Consider the following 19,532-nt stretch of genomic DNA (forward strand, 5'->3'; position numbering starts at 1 on the left):
TCAGTTTCAAATTATTTACTATGACGTCTTTGCTTACACATATATGCTTTAAAGTATTGGACAAGGTTTTTTGTTTTGTTTTTTTAAAGGAAACATCAGAAAATTTCTCTCCGGAATCAATTACAATCAAATGGTTATGACAGACAAAGCTCATTCTACCCTTCCTCACTGTAAACCTCCCACCAGCTTTGCTTTCTTTTACTGTACTTGAAATGCATACCAAAAAAGAAAAGAAAAAACTGCAAATGCACCTTATAAGGAATATTAACTGGCCAGTTTCCAAATTAGGTCACTGCAGATGCCAATTTGATTTTGCTCAATGGTATTAGGTAACATTCAGTAGGTGTGATCCAACCTTTATTTCCTTTCAAGACATCTATTTCCATTCTGTACATTTCACCAGGAAAAGGGTAGCACATAGCAACATAGCCTGAACATTCAAGTATTCTGCAACTCAGAGAGAATGGGTAGGCAAGGAGAGAATCTGCCAACAATTATGTGCTTGAGTCAGAAATCTCTTAAAAATGAAAACCAAATTAGATACTAGAAATAGGAGTATTTGTATTTTTCAAAACAACCAGCAACTAGAAAGCTACTAACTGCAAGGCAGAGTTAAACAGCAGCTTCTGACCTAGTAGCACTCTGCCTAACATTAACAAAGAAAACACTATTGGTCCCTGTCTTTTAAATAAATAAAAGAAACACAAGTCCAAATTATGGGGGTATCTGGGCTTTTCCAGGTCAATTACATTCACAACACTAACCACAAACGCAACAGAAATAAAGTGGAGCCTCGCTTGCTGTATATTAGTTAACTGATGTGCCAAATCTACCAGGTAACCTATAGATACCAGAAGGCACTTTTGCTTACAGGTGTTTTATCTAGTCATACATTTTTATTTTACAAAAAGCAATAGTTGAGAAAACAGATCAGAGTATTCCCCCTCCATCCCTAGACGACAAACTGTATTATCTATACTCTGACCTATCCTTGTTAAATAGGCAAGTACGTTTTCATGGGAACATGTTTCCAGTCAAATATGTGCATTATGGTCTGCTGTACTGTCTATTAAAGGGACCAACAGATGGAGCGTTATTGGTCATTACACTCATTTTCAGTGAACACCTTTGTAGCTGTTCATTATTTCATGCTAATTAGGCACCAAACCTAGTGAAGAAATAATGGCAGAAAAAAGTACTTTTGCCTTGCACCCACAAACCAAAAACCCATTGCATTTTGTTTTATCAGAAAAGCCACAACTACACACATGCATTTGTAGGCAGTAGGTTTTAACTATTAAGGTTTTATCTCCAGGATGATGCAAAAGTGTGCTCAAAATGCATCTGAATTTTGGTTGGTGGTTAATTGGACAAACTTCTGAGCGCCTGTTTTCTTCCCTTTTTTCTTCACTTTAACAGGTCAGGCAACAGTCACTCTGTCTATGAATTGACTGTGCAGGACAATCCTGAGAAATATGTGAGTTGTACACCCTGTTTTCCAGTTGCAAAATTATATAGATTTCAAAGCTGTAGGCAAGACTGCAGCTACACTAAACCCTGTAAGAGTTTTTAGTTTTGTTCATATATGAATCCAGTAATGAGCTTCCACTGGCCATCACATCTCCAATTACAGTTCACTGTAGTATTTGGTCATTACAATTCAATACTAAGCCTTAATTCACTTAATAGAACCAACGATTCCCTCCCCCGCCCCCAAACCCGAGTCTGCAACACTCTGGCCACAGTTGTTCCCCTGACATGATGTTAAATCTGTACACGAGTCTTAGATGACATGGTGATGTGTGCTATGGGGTCAGAAGGAAGGAATCTGCATGCATCCTTTATGAGTTCTGTTTTAAAAAACGAGGCAGATGTGCAACACAGTTGTGGAAAATTTATAGATAAGCTATTCAATAGCCGCTATGCAGCTTCCTGTACCAGGCAAGTTCTGTTCTAAGAAAATACAGATATGGTAGAAAAAGTAAGAAAATTTTCACCACAAAACTAAGAGTTACCACCACCAGTTAAAGTTATACACAAAATATATCTCTCAATACAGTGTTTACACTTTTAGTCAACAAAATCTGCAGTAGGAATGGAACCCAGGCAAACAGTTTTTTCAGAGCCTTCATTTGCCACTGATGATTCAGGATCTGGCTGAATTCCTTCTTGCGCTCCATTGGTAGAACTCCCCAGTTCCTCATGCGAATTGAGTGAGCATGACTGCAGCACATGCACAGCTAGATCAACATCTGTTTCTCTTAAAGAAACCTGTTCCTTAAGAACTTCCACCTTCTCATTCAGCTCATTCCTTTCTGTTTGAAGAGCCCTGCACAGCTTTTCCAAACGCTCCAGTTTTATTTGGAAGCCTTTGTATTCTTTGTCCTTCACTGTTTTCTGCAGAAAACAAGCAAGAGATTGCACATGATGACATTTGTGTGACCTGTTTCTGATTATTCCTCGTTGCTGCGGATGCTGTAATATTATCTGCTCTTTTTATTTTAGGATTGCATGTTTGGTTGGTTTTCATTTATATATTGTTGTACCCTGCATTACAATGAAGAGCATGCTAGAAATGCTTGAAATGTTCAGAAACAAGATAATTAATTATATGTTTAGGAGCATTAAGCAGGGCCCTCCCTTGTTTAACCAGAAGATATTAATAAAAGTGATTTGTATAAAAATAACTGGTAACTATTTCACAAGAGAAAAAGAAATACAACAGGCAGTATAGAACAAAGAGCTGCTGCTAGTGCAAGGACTTTTGGCTGTGAATCAGAACTTCGCCTCCCTCTGGGGTCCCACCAACCTTTTGGAGCAGATTTGGGAAGGGTGCAGGGGGTACATAGGGAAGGCAAGTTAAACTGCACTAGTGAAATCACTTAGCAGCATACACTGCCCAATGTATTTAGAATATGATTGAAGACATCTATTCAAAATAAATTTGTTCACCAAGACAGCCAAATTATTTGTATGGATCATGACATCAACAAGCTTATCCACAAACATAATAAAATCTAAAGCTTTTCTCAGCTGCTTTTGTACAGTCTGCTTTCCAATGACGGGTTGGGAGACCTGGTGGTTTTGATTCAACTTCACATTCTACAAAGCTATACAAAACAGGCTACCTGCATAATATATAAGGCACACTGGATTTTTAATCATGAAACCTAATACTCACTTCTTCAGCCATTTGCAAGAGAGCTTTGTTGTTGTTTTCCCATTTTGTGCGCCAAACTATTATTTCTTTTTCCAGTTTTTTTATCTTCTTGGTCATCTGAAACGTTAAAGTTATTGATTTCTTTTAAGCAAAAACATTTCACTACTTAAAACCAGGATGACCAGCCTTTTGGTGACCACTAACTCCCATGAGCCTCAGCCTGCTGGTGCCTGAGGCCTAAGATTAGCCAATCCTACCTTTTAAGTCTCAATGCCTCTTTATTCTTAAGTCACTCAAGCTCACTGTTTAAAATGAGATGTTAAACTGGGGAAAAAAACATTACGGGAGGAATTCAACACAGTGCTAAGGTGAATGTTCCATCAGCAGGAGGATTTTCCCTTGTGCAATGGAACTTTCTCCCCTCTCCTCCCTACATGTTTCATTTAAAGGTTTTTGTTTTTGTTTTAAGTGCACTATAATATCTCCCACAAGAAAAGCATACCAAGATCACTCAGTTATTGGCATTTTAGTAATTAAAATCATTAATAACTTTTAACGGTGGTGATTTCAATAATTAAGATGTGCACAGGCTAGCTAGGTCTCTTTCACAGTGCAATTCTAGACCTCTTTTCTCAGAAGTTAAGTTTCACTGAGTTCAATGGGTCTTACTCATGGGTGAATGTATATAGGATTCGGCCACTAGGACTGGGAGGGCGGACCATAGCAAGAGTCTGTGGCAGGTGGAACCAACTCATTCTAGTTTTGTGTCTGTCCGCCTCCCTGCTGCATTCCACGAGGGCAAAACCGAGGCTAAGGTGGAGGATTCTGACAGGAAATGCCAACCCTGGAGGCAGGCAGGTGGCTGGGAGCTGGATAAGGGGAGAGTAAGGTTGGTGGGGCACTGTCCCATTCACCCTCATGGACCAGTCTCCACTGAAAAGGCTGCAGTCTTACTACAATCTCCGCACTGTAAATGAATGAATGAGACAGACCAGAAAATAATACATGTAAACAAAGTACCTTTTCCATCTCTTGCCTGAATGTTGTGAAAAGTTCGTTGCTCTTTGCCATTGTTGTCTGGAATTCTTCAAATTTATCCATGTAGAGAGAAAGCTGAAGGAGACAATGCTTAAGTCCTCTATACATGTGCAATATTTAGAGTTACACATAAAATGCAGTAGCTACACAATGGAAATTCCACTATTTGGTAAACAGTGAAATATGTGATTTCAAAAGACTGAACTTCACTTATGTGACAATTACCTAAGGATGAGGTGGCTTTCAAAGCAGAACAGCATGCTAAAGGAGTTAAAAATAATGAGAATAAAGGATTCTTTGTTTTGCTGGGTTTGCTGGGTTGTAGTCAACAAAGTAGTCCCATGAGTAGTCCCACTGAAGTGAACGGCTTTGAACCCATTTCCTCCTCTGAAGGACTTTTATCTAAGCTCTATTCACTCAAGTTTTAAACTCAACCACCACCTATGCATGTGCACTAGGAAAAATCTTGCAAACTAACCATTCGTTCTCCCACTCCTCTCTTAGAACCAACAGATTAAGGATGCAATGCTACACACAGGTACCTGGGAGAAAGTTGCACTGAACTTAATGGTGCTTTCTCCTGAGTAGGCGTGTGTAGGATTGCACTGTAGGATACCTAACCCATATTAAAGTAATACAAATTCTTTTATTTGCATAGTATGCAATAATGATGCAAAACTTGAGGTGGAAGGGAAGGTACTACAGGAATAACAAGTTCGTGAGTGGTTGAGCTGTCATGGGTGAACATATCTCATCAGTCCTCCACAAAACGTGACATGTAAATCCATCACAAACCTTTCAGGACACCACACAAGACATGTTTTTGCCAAAATCATTCTAGAAACAAAATTCCCAATTGAACTGCTTATTTGTGCCACTATTGACCAAGATCTCTTTTACATTACGCTGCAGAATAAGGCATAGAACAAAAAAGCCAAGCCACTGGGTGCACAAAAATGGTTTTAATATTGTTAAGTCATTGCCAATATTATAGGTTAGTATGCAATTTGTTTCAGCACTGAGTTTCTCAGGGGTACTTTCCCATGCACTATTAGTAAGCATTGGAAAAATGAAGTAAATCCAGCAGCATTTAGATTTAGGCAGGGCACTACCAAACCAAGAACCAAGGCATTAGAACTTTTTGCCACAAGGTAGAACTTTTCCACGTGGCATCATGCAGTGGAGGTTCATATTAAAATCTATTCTTGTTAGTGGGATCATCATACACTAGGAAAGTCTGGTTTTTGAGACTTACCTAGCATGACATAAGAGCAGCCACTTAAAGTGATAAACCCACTCACAAGAATGGTTTCACAAGTACCTGCATTATGGCCCAAAAACAGCCACCTTGGAGAAAAATAATAGTCCTGTGAATTTGCCAGAGACCAGCCAAAACGTACCCAGCACCATCAGAACAAGAAATGAGTTAATATACTGTTTTATAACAATAATAATAATAATGTGCTCAAGCTAGTGCAAGGATTTCCCCTTGTGCAATAGAACTACTCCCTCTCCTCTCATGTGCCCCTCCCCAAATCTAGCAGGAAAAGTTGAGGGGAACACCAGAACAGATTTAGGGGGACAGGTGAGCAGGAAGCTACTCATTATCTCAAGAGTTCACCAATCTTCCAAGGGGGGTGGAATTTCCCAACTCCTTTTATCTTCCCTTTCCCAGGGGCTCCTTGTGGGTTTCCAACTTGTTTCACTGATTTGCTAGTTTCTGAAAATGTTTTAGAAATTCTAAGAGAACAAATAATTTTCTCAACCAAGTTTGTAACTAAGTGATTAACATCCTTAATGCAGCAAATGTTTAAATTAGTTTACCTGCTGTTTTAATTGAGCTTCTTGCTGTTTCATCTGTTCACACTTGTGTCTAGACTCAGTAGCCTCTTTTAGTAGCTGAAGAGGAAGAAAAATTGTATTGTCTCTACAGTACTTTTAAACCAAAGAAAGCACATCATCTACATTTTGCTACGCCTTTATTCTTCCTATTTTATGTAAGATATTTTAAACAAAGTTATTTATTGGCAGAAGATGAAGAAACTTACCAGCCGGCATTCAAATTTAGAGCCATTTTTTCAAAGTCAATTAGAACAAATGTATTTGTTTTCTTAAGGTCAATTAAAGTGGTGATACATGAGAGAGACAAATTTACAAATAAATTCAAAAATATGAACATATTTAGCCAGTCTTACTGTATTTGGTTTTGTTTAGCAGTTCCTATTAACACTACTGCAGATTTCCACTCCTATATAGTATCACTGGTTACTATATCCTAACTACTGGAGATTCTACAACACTACTGCAATTTTTTCTCTGCAAAGGTAAAGCTTTGGTTTTGAATGAACATCACTGGAAAGACGTTCTGAGTTTAAGTGCGCTGAAGAATTTAATGCACCATGGATCACACAATGTGATGATCTCGTGTTCGGCAACATACTTTAATTGTTCACTAAAAATACACAGCTTTGTTGAGTAACTACAGAATATCTGTTCAAAATATTTTGAATGTATGGAATTATAAATATGTTAATCTGAAGATTTTCTTGTAGCAGTTTTTTTTTAATGCTCTCTTAAAACTGCTAGGCATCCCAGCCATCAGGAGTTAACACATCTGTATTTCTTCCGAGCAGAAGAAAAAATAATGGCATGTAGAAATGCATTACGTACTAAGCTGCTAAGAGGTAATGAGACCAGCAAGAAACAAAGCTGCATATATATGTATACCTGAAAGAGCATCTCCACCCCCCCCCATCATTCACCCCGGAGAGATCCAGCACCGAGGGCCGTCTGGCAGTTCCCATACTGCAAGAAGTGAAGCTACAGGGAACTAGGTGCCCACCCTGTGGAATGCCCTCCCATCAGATGTTAAGGAGATGAGTAATTATATAACATTTAGGAAACACCCGAAGGTAGCCCTGCATAGGTCTTACTATGTTTTTATATGTGCTGGAGGCTGCCCAGAGGGGCTGGGGCAACCCAGTCAGATGGGTGGGGTACAAATACATGCATACATGATTATTATTATTTATATATTATACATTTTAGTGCTACAAATTTACTCCATGCCAGTGAACTGTGTAGAAGTTGCCAAACTGCCCATTCTAGAGGACTTATGACCTATACAGATTACTGATAAGTTTGCTAACATACAGTAAGCACGAGACAGAAAATTCAAATGGAGCAATTTACCATTTGTTCTAGTTCTAGTTTCAGGCCTAAAACGCACTACTGTACCAAGTTACTACCAGAGGGAAAATTCAGGCATATCCAAATACTTTTCATGCAATCAGAAATACTTACAAACTCCCTCTCTCTCTGATGCTTCTCTTCTGCTTCTTTTATTAGCTGAGTTGTCTGCTGAAGCTTGGCATCCACCAGCTGCTGTTGCAGTTCTTTATGCTTGAAGACTTTGTCCATGTGCTAGAAGAAAGCATGAATGTTGGTACCATCAATACCTAGTAAACCTTTTCAAAAGATTCAAAACTGAATCTTTAAAAAAACAACAACAAAACTTTAAAGTTACCCTCATGTTCATCATGGCTCTTACCTGGTTTAACTAACTGGCCACCACCACATATGGAAAGCCATGCTTAACCTGGAAAACATGTGCTAGCAGTTTCGACACCATCAAAAAACCCTTGAAATCGAAGTGACCACCACCAATGCATGACTGACGAAACACATGCAGGCTGCAATCCTATGCACACTTAGTAACCCCGCTTAACAGAGTAGGCTTACTTCTGAGTAAACATGCACAGGATTACACCATTAAGCAACAGGTGCTGCACATACACCCCACAAACATAAATTCTGATTCTAACACAGAATATAGTAATCTGCAGCATTTCAAAAACAAGTAAGCAGAAGCAGGCTTGAGAAAATGTTTAACGGCTTGACTTATAGTAGAGGCTTTTTTATTTTATTAAGGAGCAGGATCAAAGACTGAGAAGTACAGCCATCGAGATGAAACGTAGATAACCAGAAGCTGATTTCAAATAGTATTGTTTAGCAGCATTAACTCTGTAAGACACACTATACAATGGATTATTCAATACTAAATAGAACAAGCAGTAACTGAAGTTTGGAGAGGGTGGTAAATAAAATAAAATAAAATAAAATAATAATAATAATAATAATGCCATTCAGAGTTTCTATTTAGTTAACTGGTGCAATTTAAACACTTTGGAATTTCAATAAGAGTGTCTTATGGATCCCCGAAGGAATGCAACAGCATTTTTAAAATGTAAAATGGAGAACATCTGTATGTGTTCACTCTTAAGGTAACTCTTGGACTGGTACTTTCTCTCAACCCAATTTACCATGTTTACCAATTTACCCTTGCTTCCAGGAGGAAGGGCAGGACAACAAGAGAGGGTTTGATTTAGAGCTGCACCGAGCAAAACATGGGACAATACTATGGAAGAAAGCAACATTTGTGAATTCTTTCTTCCCCTGATACCTGCTGAAAATCTGAATGGAGGGCAGGGTAATGGACCCTCCATCACAGAGTAAGAGATGGGGTGCTGCGGGTGGAGTCAGTGAAAATAATGGCCCTCCTTGTTTCTTCAGCAGAGCCTTCACTGGAGCTCTGCCCTCTCTGTAAATTGAAGGAACTATTCCATTCGTTGAAAGGCAACTCTGGATACAACCCAGAGTGTCTGAAAGAGCCAGAACCTGTGGCCTTCCAGATTATTGCTGGACTGCAACTCTCATCAGCCCCAGTCAGCATGACCAATGGACAGGGATTATAAAGTCAAGAGCGCAGGTGGAGGACCACAGGTTCCCCACATGACTATACAGAAACATTGTATAGATCAAACATTTGCTCCTAAGTTGAGGTAAGTAGAATTTGTATTCCTTTCTGTATTTCTTTATATTGTGCAAATACTGCATCTTATGAAGTCAAGCTTTAAATGATGTCTCCTTCCTTCTACGTGTGACCTTTGATTATTAATTACTTTGTCAAATGCATTTCCTGCAGCCAGAAGCCACTGCATCACATTCAAACCTAAGAGTAAATATGTTCATGTGAGATAATTTATCATCAAGCTGTAATATTCCAAAATGAAATGCTATTGAATAACAAAGCAGTGTCTAAAACAATGAAGGACTAATAAATCTACTTACTTCTTCTCGCAGCGTATATTGTTCTACAAGTTTCTTCAACTTCTCTCCTAATTCAATATTTTCCTGGCGAAGCTTTGCATTGTGTATGCCGTGCTGTTCCAGCTGTGCCTGAATTTCATTTAGTGTGATCTGGAAGTGGGCAGTTGCTTCTTTACGTCTCTCTTCCTCTTCACGGGCTTGTTGCATGTTCTCTTCCTTTTACCAAGAGAGATTAAAGCAACATGTTTTTACTAATTATTTTGGACAACAATTAAAAAAAAATCAGACCAATGTCATCTTAATGGTTTAGTCCCTTGGAATGGATGCTAGCTTCCACTTCTCTGGAACAATTTGCCTATAAGACACATGAACATGCACTGTTTTGCTCTCCAACCAGGATACAGAAGCTTCTCAATAGGTTTTGTTGCTGAGGCACAATTATTAAGTTATACCTCTTGAACTGGAGAAGTGGTGGCTATGAGCTTGAATCAGCAAAAGATAGCAGCTTATAAATACTTTTCCACGTACCAGCAGCTACTAGCACCAGACAGTTATTGTCACTTCATTTGCAAAATAGGCTGGTTTCTACTGAAGCAAGCAAGTCTATATTTTGGGGGAACAAGGAGCTATCAATTGTTTTCCACAGCAGAGCCTTTGTTGTTGTGCTTCCACACCTCTGCCTCATGAGAATCAATAGTCACCACAAGATCTACACCAACACCCAGCATGAGGTCCAACTTGCTGTTCTTGCTCCTGCCTTAAATATGCAGACAAGCTCCTGCCTCCATTGAAGTACAAGCGCATGGTATGCAAAATAACTCTTTTATCTAGAACTAGGCTGGTCAAACTTTGTGACTGACAGGTCTAGTAGGACACCCTAATTTTAACTTCTACTTAACTACAACTATCAACAAAAAGTGAGTAGTAGCACATTTCCATGAATTAAGGGCTGATCTAACTGAAGAATCAGGTTGTTTTTTCCAGAACAGTTGCACGTCACTACAGCTACTTCCCAAAGTGCTAACAATATCATAGCTTTAACTTCAGGATGGAATAAGGGAAGGATACAATTCACACTTGGAGTGATGCTATCTCCACAGGAGCTAGGAAAAGAACAGTATTGCCTTGCCCCCAATCTCCTCCCCCACTTGATCAGAGCACAAGAACTTAATAAACTTCCTTATACTGAGTCCACTGGCCCATCTAAACCAGCAGCAGTGCTTTACAACTAGTAATGGCCTTTCCTCAATGTGCAATTTGCTAGGACTCTATGGGATACTGCATCACGTAGACTAGACTTTGTAACGCAGCAGGAGGCACCAGCAGATCTCCTTAAATGGGGCTGAGGCTTGTTACTTAGAGAACTAATCTCCCCAAAGGATGCTAGGGAGTGTCAGGGAGAGTCAAAAACTGATTTCCAGAGCTGGGAACAGGGAGGGAGGGGTGGACATTCCCCCCTCTATTTGCTCTTGTTAAGTTTTTTGATGGTGTGAGAACAGTCTTTAATGTCCTGAGAATGTTGGGAGGAGGTGAACCCCCCCACACAGCTGCCTTCCTTAGTTGTGGAGGATAGTGCTGGGTGCCTTCTTTGATGTTTGACATTATTTTGAGAAAGTGAAGCAGTGGGAGGGGTTGGCAAATGGATGATCTGCACGTAACCAGTCTTGGAAGCCACACAGGCTATCTATAAAAAATTGGACAGTTTGGGCAGGTTTTTTTTGAAGCTCGTGCATGGACTGATCGGCTGCAGGGCCGTGCAGACTGAGGCTACCTGGGGGAGTCGCTTTGCCGCTTCCTGAAGGCTTCCAAGTAGCAGACCGAAGTGCTTGCTTGGTATGTATATATTGCTTGCTGTGTATTTTGTATTGCTTCTGAATCTCATTATAAAAGAACCACCTTGCCTTTGGCATGACAATACCCCATACCACCCTTCTGTATGCTGCTTAATCATCTCAAGTGCTCTTACTACTACATCCTTGTCACACTGTACTTGCAATAATTCATTGCATCCAATATGGGTTTAGAGCTGGACACAAACTGAGAGAAGCCCACCTGCTTTCTAGCCTCTTATCCCTGGGTCCCAGTGTAAAATGTATTAACAACCTTGTTCAGAGACACATTTCCAGGGGATAAGCAGCAGTCAACTTCTATAGCAAAGGATCAAGCATCTTTGCTATAACATAGCATCAAGGAATAAACTAAACTGGTGCTCAATAGACTTGTGTTTCCATCCACTCCCAATTGTTTTCCATTTTGCTATACTATTGTTTATATATTCCAGCAGCCACCCTATTTTTAGAAAATCATATTGCTCTCAGAATCTGCTTCATGTACTATCTTATCAAACTGACCTTTAAAGTTTTATTATGGCGTTGAAGCTCACGACAGAGAGATTCCAGTTTGCTGCGTGCTAGAATGGCCTTGCTGTGCTCACTCTGCAAGTGGACCTTCTCTTTCACAACCTGTGCTTGTTTCTTCTGCAACATCTTCATTTGCCTTTGAACATTTCGGCTCTCCTCCAACTAAATGAGAAAAAGAAGAGGTTAAAAAACCCCTGAACCTATTCTTTGCCATTACCCTTTAGAACTGAAGTGGTTTTCTGTAGCCACAGTCTCCAACGGATTGCATTTGTTTTTAATCAATCAGATAAATAGGCCATAAGCCAACAGAACCAGAACCTCACAATCACAACTTGCTACAGAATCATAAAATTGTAAAAATTGAAGGGAGCCTGAGGATCATCTAGTCCAACTCCCTGCAATGCAGGAATATGCAGCTGTCCCATATGGGGATCAAACCTGCAACCTTGGCGTTATCAGCACCAAACACTAACCAACTGAGCTATTCACTTGGATTATGTTTCATTTCATTATAAATGAGCATAATCACATCCAGGTAAGATTGAGGACTGCTAGGGCCTCTTATCCAGACTGGAGAGATCTACAGTGGTACCTCTGGTTGTGAATGGGACCCGTTCTGGAGGCCCATTCGCAACATGAAAAGAGCGCAACCTGAAGCGCCGTATCTGCGTAGGTGCGTGGCGCAATTTGGTGCTTGTGCGCATGCGTGAGTGGTGAAACCCGGAAGTAACCCTTTCTGGTACTTCTGGGTCGCCGCGGGAAGTAACCTGAAAGAACGTAACACGAAACAAACCTAACATGAGGTATGACTGTATTTTAAAGAAGAGGGTCAACACCTCCCAGTTATTTTAGTTTGCAATCTTTGCTACCCTTGTAGTATAACTGGAAGCTTGGACTGTGGTGATGGCCAGGTGTCCTCACCCCCATCAACTCAGCCACCACACAATGCATACACCTATAACCAATATTCCTCTTTACTTCTGAACTAGCTTCAGAACAGGATTCACAATGCTAGTTTCTTTTAGAATCTTGTGACTTTGGAATCCACAATTCTTTCTTCTTTCCACATTGTCCTTCCATGACTTAAGGCAAATTTCTCAGCAAATCTTTTAGAACTTTTTGTCTGACAAGACAATAAGTGCACATAGACAACCTCTCATATGTTGACCTTTATCTATAGAATTCTTTACTCAAGATTTGTTACATTCTAAACATTTTCTGAATTGAATACACAGCAGATCTGGGGTGTGTGCAGGGGGAAGGAGAAGAAGGGGAAGACCTGTTGCATAAGTAGAAGTCCAGTCTGTTGTCACACGGACATGTTGGATATAACCCAGGAACTAGGGGCATGATCCCGCATAAACAGAAATTGCATACACTCTTTTCTCGAAGAATTATCCATTGTGCATGCGAGAGGGAACAGGCAATCTTGCAGTCAACAATACAGCTGAATGATAGCTGGTGTCTTGACTAAAAACACCTAGCCAAAGCACATGTAAATACCATTTCCTCTGTATTTATACATATTCCAATTACAGCTTGGATGTGGAACCTATGACTGTCCAGTTGCTGCTGCACTAAATTGCTTCTGAGTCACAGGTTTCCCACCCCTGAATTAGAGAGTCTTTGAATGAATTAGCAATAGGGGCAACAGAAAGTATAGTTCTGCTTCCTCACCTTTATCAAAACCAAATAATGTCTTAACATGCAACCAGGAGCTTAAAAAGTTCCCGCACTTTTGAGAGGACAGTGCCAAATAACATACATAAAAAAATATTTTTTCCATAATAAGCTTTAACCAGGGTGATATTAAGCAGTATAGAAACGGTGCAAATAACAACATTAAGATGTTTAATTGTTCTTGACATTTGACATTTCAATCTGTTTCTATTGGTTGTAGGAACATTCAAAGGAATGAAACTCCAATGCTAAGATACCTAGGCATGTTTACAAAGTTAATTTGCAACTACAGAGAAAGCATGTGACTTTAATTGTAGTACATAATTACCAGATCAGCATATTTCTTGCAGAGTGCAGCCAACTTTTCTTCTGGAGTAGCAAGAGTATTTAAAGCTTGCATCAATAAGAGTACTTCTTTCCCTACAGACCAAGAAGAAAAGTATTTTAGAAGTATTACCAGAACATGTTGTGCTCTGAGTAACATATGTTGATAGTAGAAAATGGAACATTTATAATTATACCTAGAAAATGCAAAGTATTAGGCAATTATCAACAAAAAAAGCAACAAGAAGTTTGGTATAATACAAGGCCAGATTACTGAAAAAGAAGTTTGATACAGTAGGAATGCTGGACATTTCTTAGGATCTCTACTTCAAAGACAAAGTGATGAAACAGAGCAAGGCATTCTTCAAAGTACCATAAAAAAAAAAACGTAAGAAGAGCCTTGCTGTATCAGGCAAAAGGCATATCTGGACCAGGATCCTATTCTCACATTACGAACCAGAGGCCTAAGGGAAGCCCGCAAGCAGGACTTGACTACAAGGGCGATTTTCCCACTTCCAATTCCCAGCATACTACCTCCAACACTGAAGGTAGAACATAGCTTTATTCTCCAGTTATCAGAATGTCTCATCGTTTTCTAAAATTAGATTTGATAAAGCAAAGGGGGGAAAGCAAAGAACAAGGCAGCAGAAGAACCTTCTGTTGGGTGTCCTAATCCCGTGATCAGAACAGTGAGAGGGAGTTAGGTTTGAGTGGAAGTCTCTATCTGCCAGGTTCTGCTCGGGGGGGGGGGGGAGGTACTCCACTAGCACAGAGGCCTCCACTGTGACTACCAAACACAGGATGTCGAAAAGCTATTGCTGACACAAACTACCATAGGGTTCCAAAACAGGGGATAGATCAGGGACAGGGGTGTATCCACCTGATCCTAAGCCAGTCATTTTATTAGAGAAGGGCCTGATCTGAGCATGTCTCCTGCACCAGACTAGAGCTGCCACAACAAAGACTCCCTCTCCCCACATACACATCTTCTTCAGTCCTAACTGGCAGGGCTATAGCAGAGGATCCACTGGTTCACACCACCTTAGCCCCTCTTTCGATTGCTTTGCTAAGTATGTTATCAAGAAATGTAAACAAGTGTTCTATTTTTTCAATGCTGGACAACCTAATTTCAAAAGTCAATGTTCAATTATTTATCCTGGTTCAGCACTGTCGTATACCTAAGGTTTTCTCTTTGCCCTTCTCACTTTCTGGGTCTTGCTGGCCATCAGGTGGGTCAGTACGAGTCTCTTCTCTTCCAGGGGTCTCCTCTCGCAATTCCTGAGGGCAGAATGCTGCTCCCAACACATTTCTGTTTCTGGGAATAAAATCCTCTGCCTCCTCCAACGCACCTGCATTTTCCACGCCATCGCAATTTGTATCTGAATGTTGCAACATTGTATTCAGCGCAGCGCACTTGCTGTTCCTCAGCTGCTGGTCCGGGCTGCTCCTTCCAAATTTACAGTTTTGTGGTTCTTCCTCAGTAAGCAGCATATGCTTTGAAGGGAGAGAAAAGAGCTCAGGTTACCCAGGCGGAAAAGACCCATTTGTATTTCGTCCCGAGGTTAACACGCATTGACAAAACCCCATATACAGTGGTACCTCGGGTTAAGTACTTAATTCGTTCTGGAGGTCCGTTCTTAACCTGAAGCACCACTTTAGCTAATGGGGCCTCCTGCTGCTGTGCCGCCGCCACTCGATTTCTGTTCTCATCCTGAAGCAAAGTTCTTAACCTGAGGTACTATTTCTGGGTTAGTGGAGTCTGTAACCTGAAGCGTCTGTAACCCGAGGTATCCCTGTACTGTATTACGTGTTATTTGTTTTTTTTACGAATGACATAGCAGCAGGCTAGGGATGCCAGAGCAAACCCTTCTAGTTAACCGCGCCTCGGTACAATCCCTCGCGGTACAGTCCACTTCTCCTGAAAACAGCTGAGGGTCGTGCGGGGCAGAAAGAGCGCGGCGGGAGATGCTACCCGCCACCGGAGAAGGTCCCTGACAAGCGAGGACCGGGAAGGGACGGCCCCGAGAGACGGGGGACGACGACCGGCGCCTTTTGTCCCGATGCGCGGCTGTTGCTCAGCTGAGCACGCGAGGAGAGCGCGGCGGGAAGCGGTTTACCTGCTCCGCCATCTGCCTCGTCCACCACCACCGAGGACCCGAGGAACCTGCGAAGCCGGAAGCTGGCGCAGGGGCTAGAAGGGCGCCAAGGGGAGGAGGAGGGATTTCCGCTCCCTGCTGCTTAAATACCCGGCTATTGCCGGCGCTCGCGCCGCCGTGGGCGGGGCTTGGGCACGCACGCGGGAGAAAGGACGTCAAAGAGGCATCTGCGGCGCCGGCTGCCGGCGAGGAAAGCGCAGGCCAAGCGGGGGCTGCTTTGGGGACAATGGAGTTCCATCCTCAAATGGGAGGGCAGCCCAGGGTTGGTTTTTTTAAATGTGCACACACCCGCTCTCTCAGTGCCATGGGGAATTTAGAAACAAAAATTAGTTACACGTTTATTTGAAGTTTATTTAAAAGGAAGCCTGATGCCGGGTTTATTTTTTGGAAAGAGGCTTTCTTAATAGCTATCGGAATGTCCCGCAGGGGAAATGAATGTAACAATTGTTCAAACCCGATGGCTCAATTACTCTGCAGTTTAAAAACCTTATAACAAATCAGCAATATGCAGTTTCATAATTGAAAGATTCCATTCCATTCCACTCGATGGTATGAATTGCTTTGCGGGTAAGGAGAGAGATGCATGGGTTAGCTGGGCTCTAGCTTTAGGAAACAAGCTACGGATTAGGTTGGGAAAGTTTATGGAATATTGGCCACAATTTTTATTGAAATAGGGTCATGAAGGGAAATTAAAGTAATGAAAATATATGATGCTCTATTTATTAGAAAAGAAAAAGCTATTAATTTAACCTATTGGAATTTTTGGTAAAGACTGGCAAAAAAAAAGAATGAAAAAGAATGAAAATAGCATGGGGGGAATGGGATATGATGTTATTTAGAACCTCTCTTTTCCTGACAAACTGTTGCTGCACAGGAAAAAAAAGGACAAGGAATCAACATTTTGTGACAGCAGCAAGATTTCTATATGCAAAATATTGGAGACTTCTGAGCATATCATCTTAAACAGAAAAGGTCATGTGGGAATTTTCATCCATAGTTCAAAGACCTAATTAAGGGTCAAAGAAACAATGGAGTAAGCTTGCTAAAATGTGGTCATTCTTTAATTTTTGTACAGTAAAATCAATCTACAGTAAATGCACAATTATTGTTTCAATGTTAGATTTATCTTGTTTTACCTAACAATTCAGTTTGCATCAGAAAAAATTATGATGTCCTAGAGAGCGATCTAATTTGCCTTGTTAATTTTACTTGTATTTAATAAGCAAAAGTTTTTAAAAACTATAATATATTATTAAATATATTTGCAACTGAGAACTCAGAGCTAGTTGGTAGTTATGTCTATTTTAGATTAGAAGCAAAAGCAAAAATTTATACCATACTGGAGTTCATGGCTGTGCTAAGATACAGACTTTGACTATGCTAAATAATACTGGCTCTACAGGCTAGGGGCCTGTGGAAAGAGTAACAGTTGCTTTTCAAAGCATGTTTTAAATACTCCCCTACCCAGCAACTGAGCAAACAGTATACAAACAACCTCTGATTTGTGCACGGCTTGTGTTCTACATCATCATGCATGTCAGTAGATCGCGCAGAAGCCTGACCTGCTATCTTCTGGGTTTGAAAACAGCACACTTGCTTTGAGCACACACAAAATTGTCATCTCCTGTACTTCTAAACTACTGTGACATTTACACGTATTTTTAAAGCAATTATATTAAACTACAGCTCTTCACGCAAAAGCATGGTCTCTCAAATTATTTATGATCTGAAATAATCTTAGATGTTACCAAGATATTCATGTCCTTCCTGACCTTTTGAGACCTTGGATGTCTCTTTCTATGTGCCGCTACATTCTGAACTAAGGTGGGTGGCTACAAGAGACAGAGCCTTTCTTTTGAACTTTTCCAACCTTCCTTGAGTTTTAAGAACCAGTTAAAATTTTGCTTTTAACCATTTGGTGAGATTTGAAATGGCTGTTGTTACTAAAGCTCACTGTCTAGTCGGATTTAATATTAATAAATTATTCTTCTGTAGCACAATCTACTTAAAAGTCCTACTGAATTCAATGTGGTTAACTCCCCTCTAACTAGGGTGAGGACTGCAGTCTTGCTTTATTATCCGGTTGTTGCTTTTATTATATGTTGTAAACTCCCTGTTCTGTATGCAGGATTAATTCATTTTACATAAGCAGAATACTGGGAGATGTAAAAGGTGTCTTCCTGTTTCCCATATTTTGCACACTTCACATCTCAGATATGTAGCAAAATATAGCCAAACACCATTTTTCACATGTTACATTTTACTAGTATTTACCACCCCACATAAGCAAAATTTTCTTCCAATAGTACATAATAGATATCCAAGCAAGTACTCAAGTCTTTTTTGTTCACTGTAGCAAGTGTCCCGCTGTCCTTGGACAAACTTGATTAGCAACCAGTCTTCTAACTCTAAGATTTGCTTTGGCAAGCAGGGTCATGTCATCAAGCCATCTGCTCTTTTAGGCTCTGGATCAGGAAAGGCCAGAGGAAAGGCTTCTGGCTGCTGCACAGAGGACTCCTGAGTGACAGTGTCCAAGCCAGCATATTTCCACTTGCCTTTCATGAAGGACATGTTGTATGGATGGCTTTCTTGCCCACTGCTTGGTGAGGTGCTCAAACCAACACACACATCCCAGCCTGTTTTTCCAACGGGAAAAAATTCACAGGGGCTTTTAGTGTTGCTTTTGGACAAAGCTGTTTCAATGCCTTTGTCCACCCTTCTTACCTTTCTATACTGACCTAGGGCCTTCGCAGTTGCTGCTGGGCACCAGCGTGTGAGAGAGAAGCAAAAACAACGATCTGCATTTTTGGTTTGGCTAAAAGAGGCAGACAGGCAACCAGTGCGTGCCCACACATAAACTCGCAAGCCTTCCTTCTGAACAGGTGTTTGTTAGCAACGCCTGGGAGATCCGTATGGCAAACCCATATCGATATGATTTTGTTGTATCTGACTCCCATCCCTCGCCAGGAAGGAGGGCTGGAAAATATTAATATCACCTTGCGCACAAAATCCTATTAAGAGACATCTCTTCCTGCTGCTGCAGTCGTTACGACTTTGTGCGGCTACGCGAGAACGGCCTGCCGGCCCTTTGGCGGGGAAGCCATAACGCCCCGGGAGAAAGAGAAACGCAAGAACTGGATTAGCTGAACTGCCGTTTACCAAGCGGCCGCCACGGGCAGCCCAGCTTCGGTTCCTGTGCCCCGAAACGTACTTGAAGCCCTCACCTCCCCAAGGGCCTCTGCCCTGAGTCGCCCCACACCCAAGAAGAGCAGGCGCGCGCGACGCTCCTGGGGGCACCGTGCCCCGTTTCCTCAGGGAGCCCTTCGAGAAGCCCCTTGCCGTTTCCACTGCGCCACGGGGCAGCGGCCGCGTGGAGAGCAGGCGCCCCTCGCCCGCGCAACGGAGAACGGTAAGGGCGGGCTCTTACCTCAGAGCCGCCTCCTGACGCCCGCGCCGCCTCCTGCCCCTCTCGCTGATCCTGCGGCTGTGCAGGGCTCGGTCCGGTCCCCACAGCGCGGCTGCCGTCGACACACGCTAGCTCAGCTCTGCGCGCCGCCATAGTGTGACGGTAATACCCAAACAAGCCGGCCTACGCCGGAAGCGCCTCCCCTCAGCCAATCACCGGCCACCCTTTCCCGTCATGTGACTCAGAAGAAACGCCCACCGCTTGGGCCCGGGTGAAGAGGCTAGTGAGGGAGCGAGCCT

At 41.6% G+C, this 19,532-nt stretch overlaps 1 protein-coding gene across 3 annotated transcripts; it reads right to left on the reverse strand.

Moving 5' to 3' along the window:
* Positions 1-1,874: 1,874 nt before the first annotated feature.
* Positions 1,875-19,429, reverse strand: TXLNG (taxilin gamma). 3 transcript variants are annotated; one of them, XM_082220895.1, is made up of 10 exons: positions 19,255-19,429; positions 15,021-15,165; positions 13,676-13,767; positions 11,659-11,829; positions 9,329-9,523; positions 7,502-7,621; positions 6,023-6,097; positions 4,181-4,273; positions 3,182-3,277; positions 1,875-2,397 (listed from the first exon to the last, which is right to left on the reverse strand). In XM_082220895.1, exons 1-10 carry the CDS (start codon positions 19,384-19,386, stop codon positions 2,071-2,073), a joined length of 1,446 nt encoding a protein of 481 aa, XP_082077021.1. In that variant the 5' UTR covers positions 19,387-19,429; the 3' UTR covers positions 1,875-2,070. The 3 variants fall into 3 exon arrangements, with proteins under 3 accessions (XP_082077021.1, XP_082077019.1, XP_082077020.1); XM_082220893.1 differs by having other exon boundaries at positions 14,850-15,165; XM_082220894.1 differs by lacking the exon at positions 19,255-19,429 and adding an exon at positions 15,789-15,915 and having other exon boundaries at positions 14,850-15,165.
* Positions 19,430-19,532: the final 103 nt, after the last annotated feature.

This window comes from Podarcis vaucheri (assembly GCF_965113315.1).
Source record: "Podarcis vaucheri genome assembly, chromosome: 4".
In the NCBI taxonomy this organism is placed as follows: domain Eukaryota; kingdom Metazoa; phylum Chordata; class Lepidosauria; order Squamata; family Lacertidae; genus Podarcis; species Podarcis vaucheri.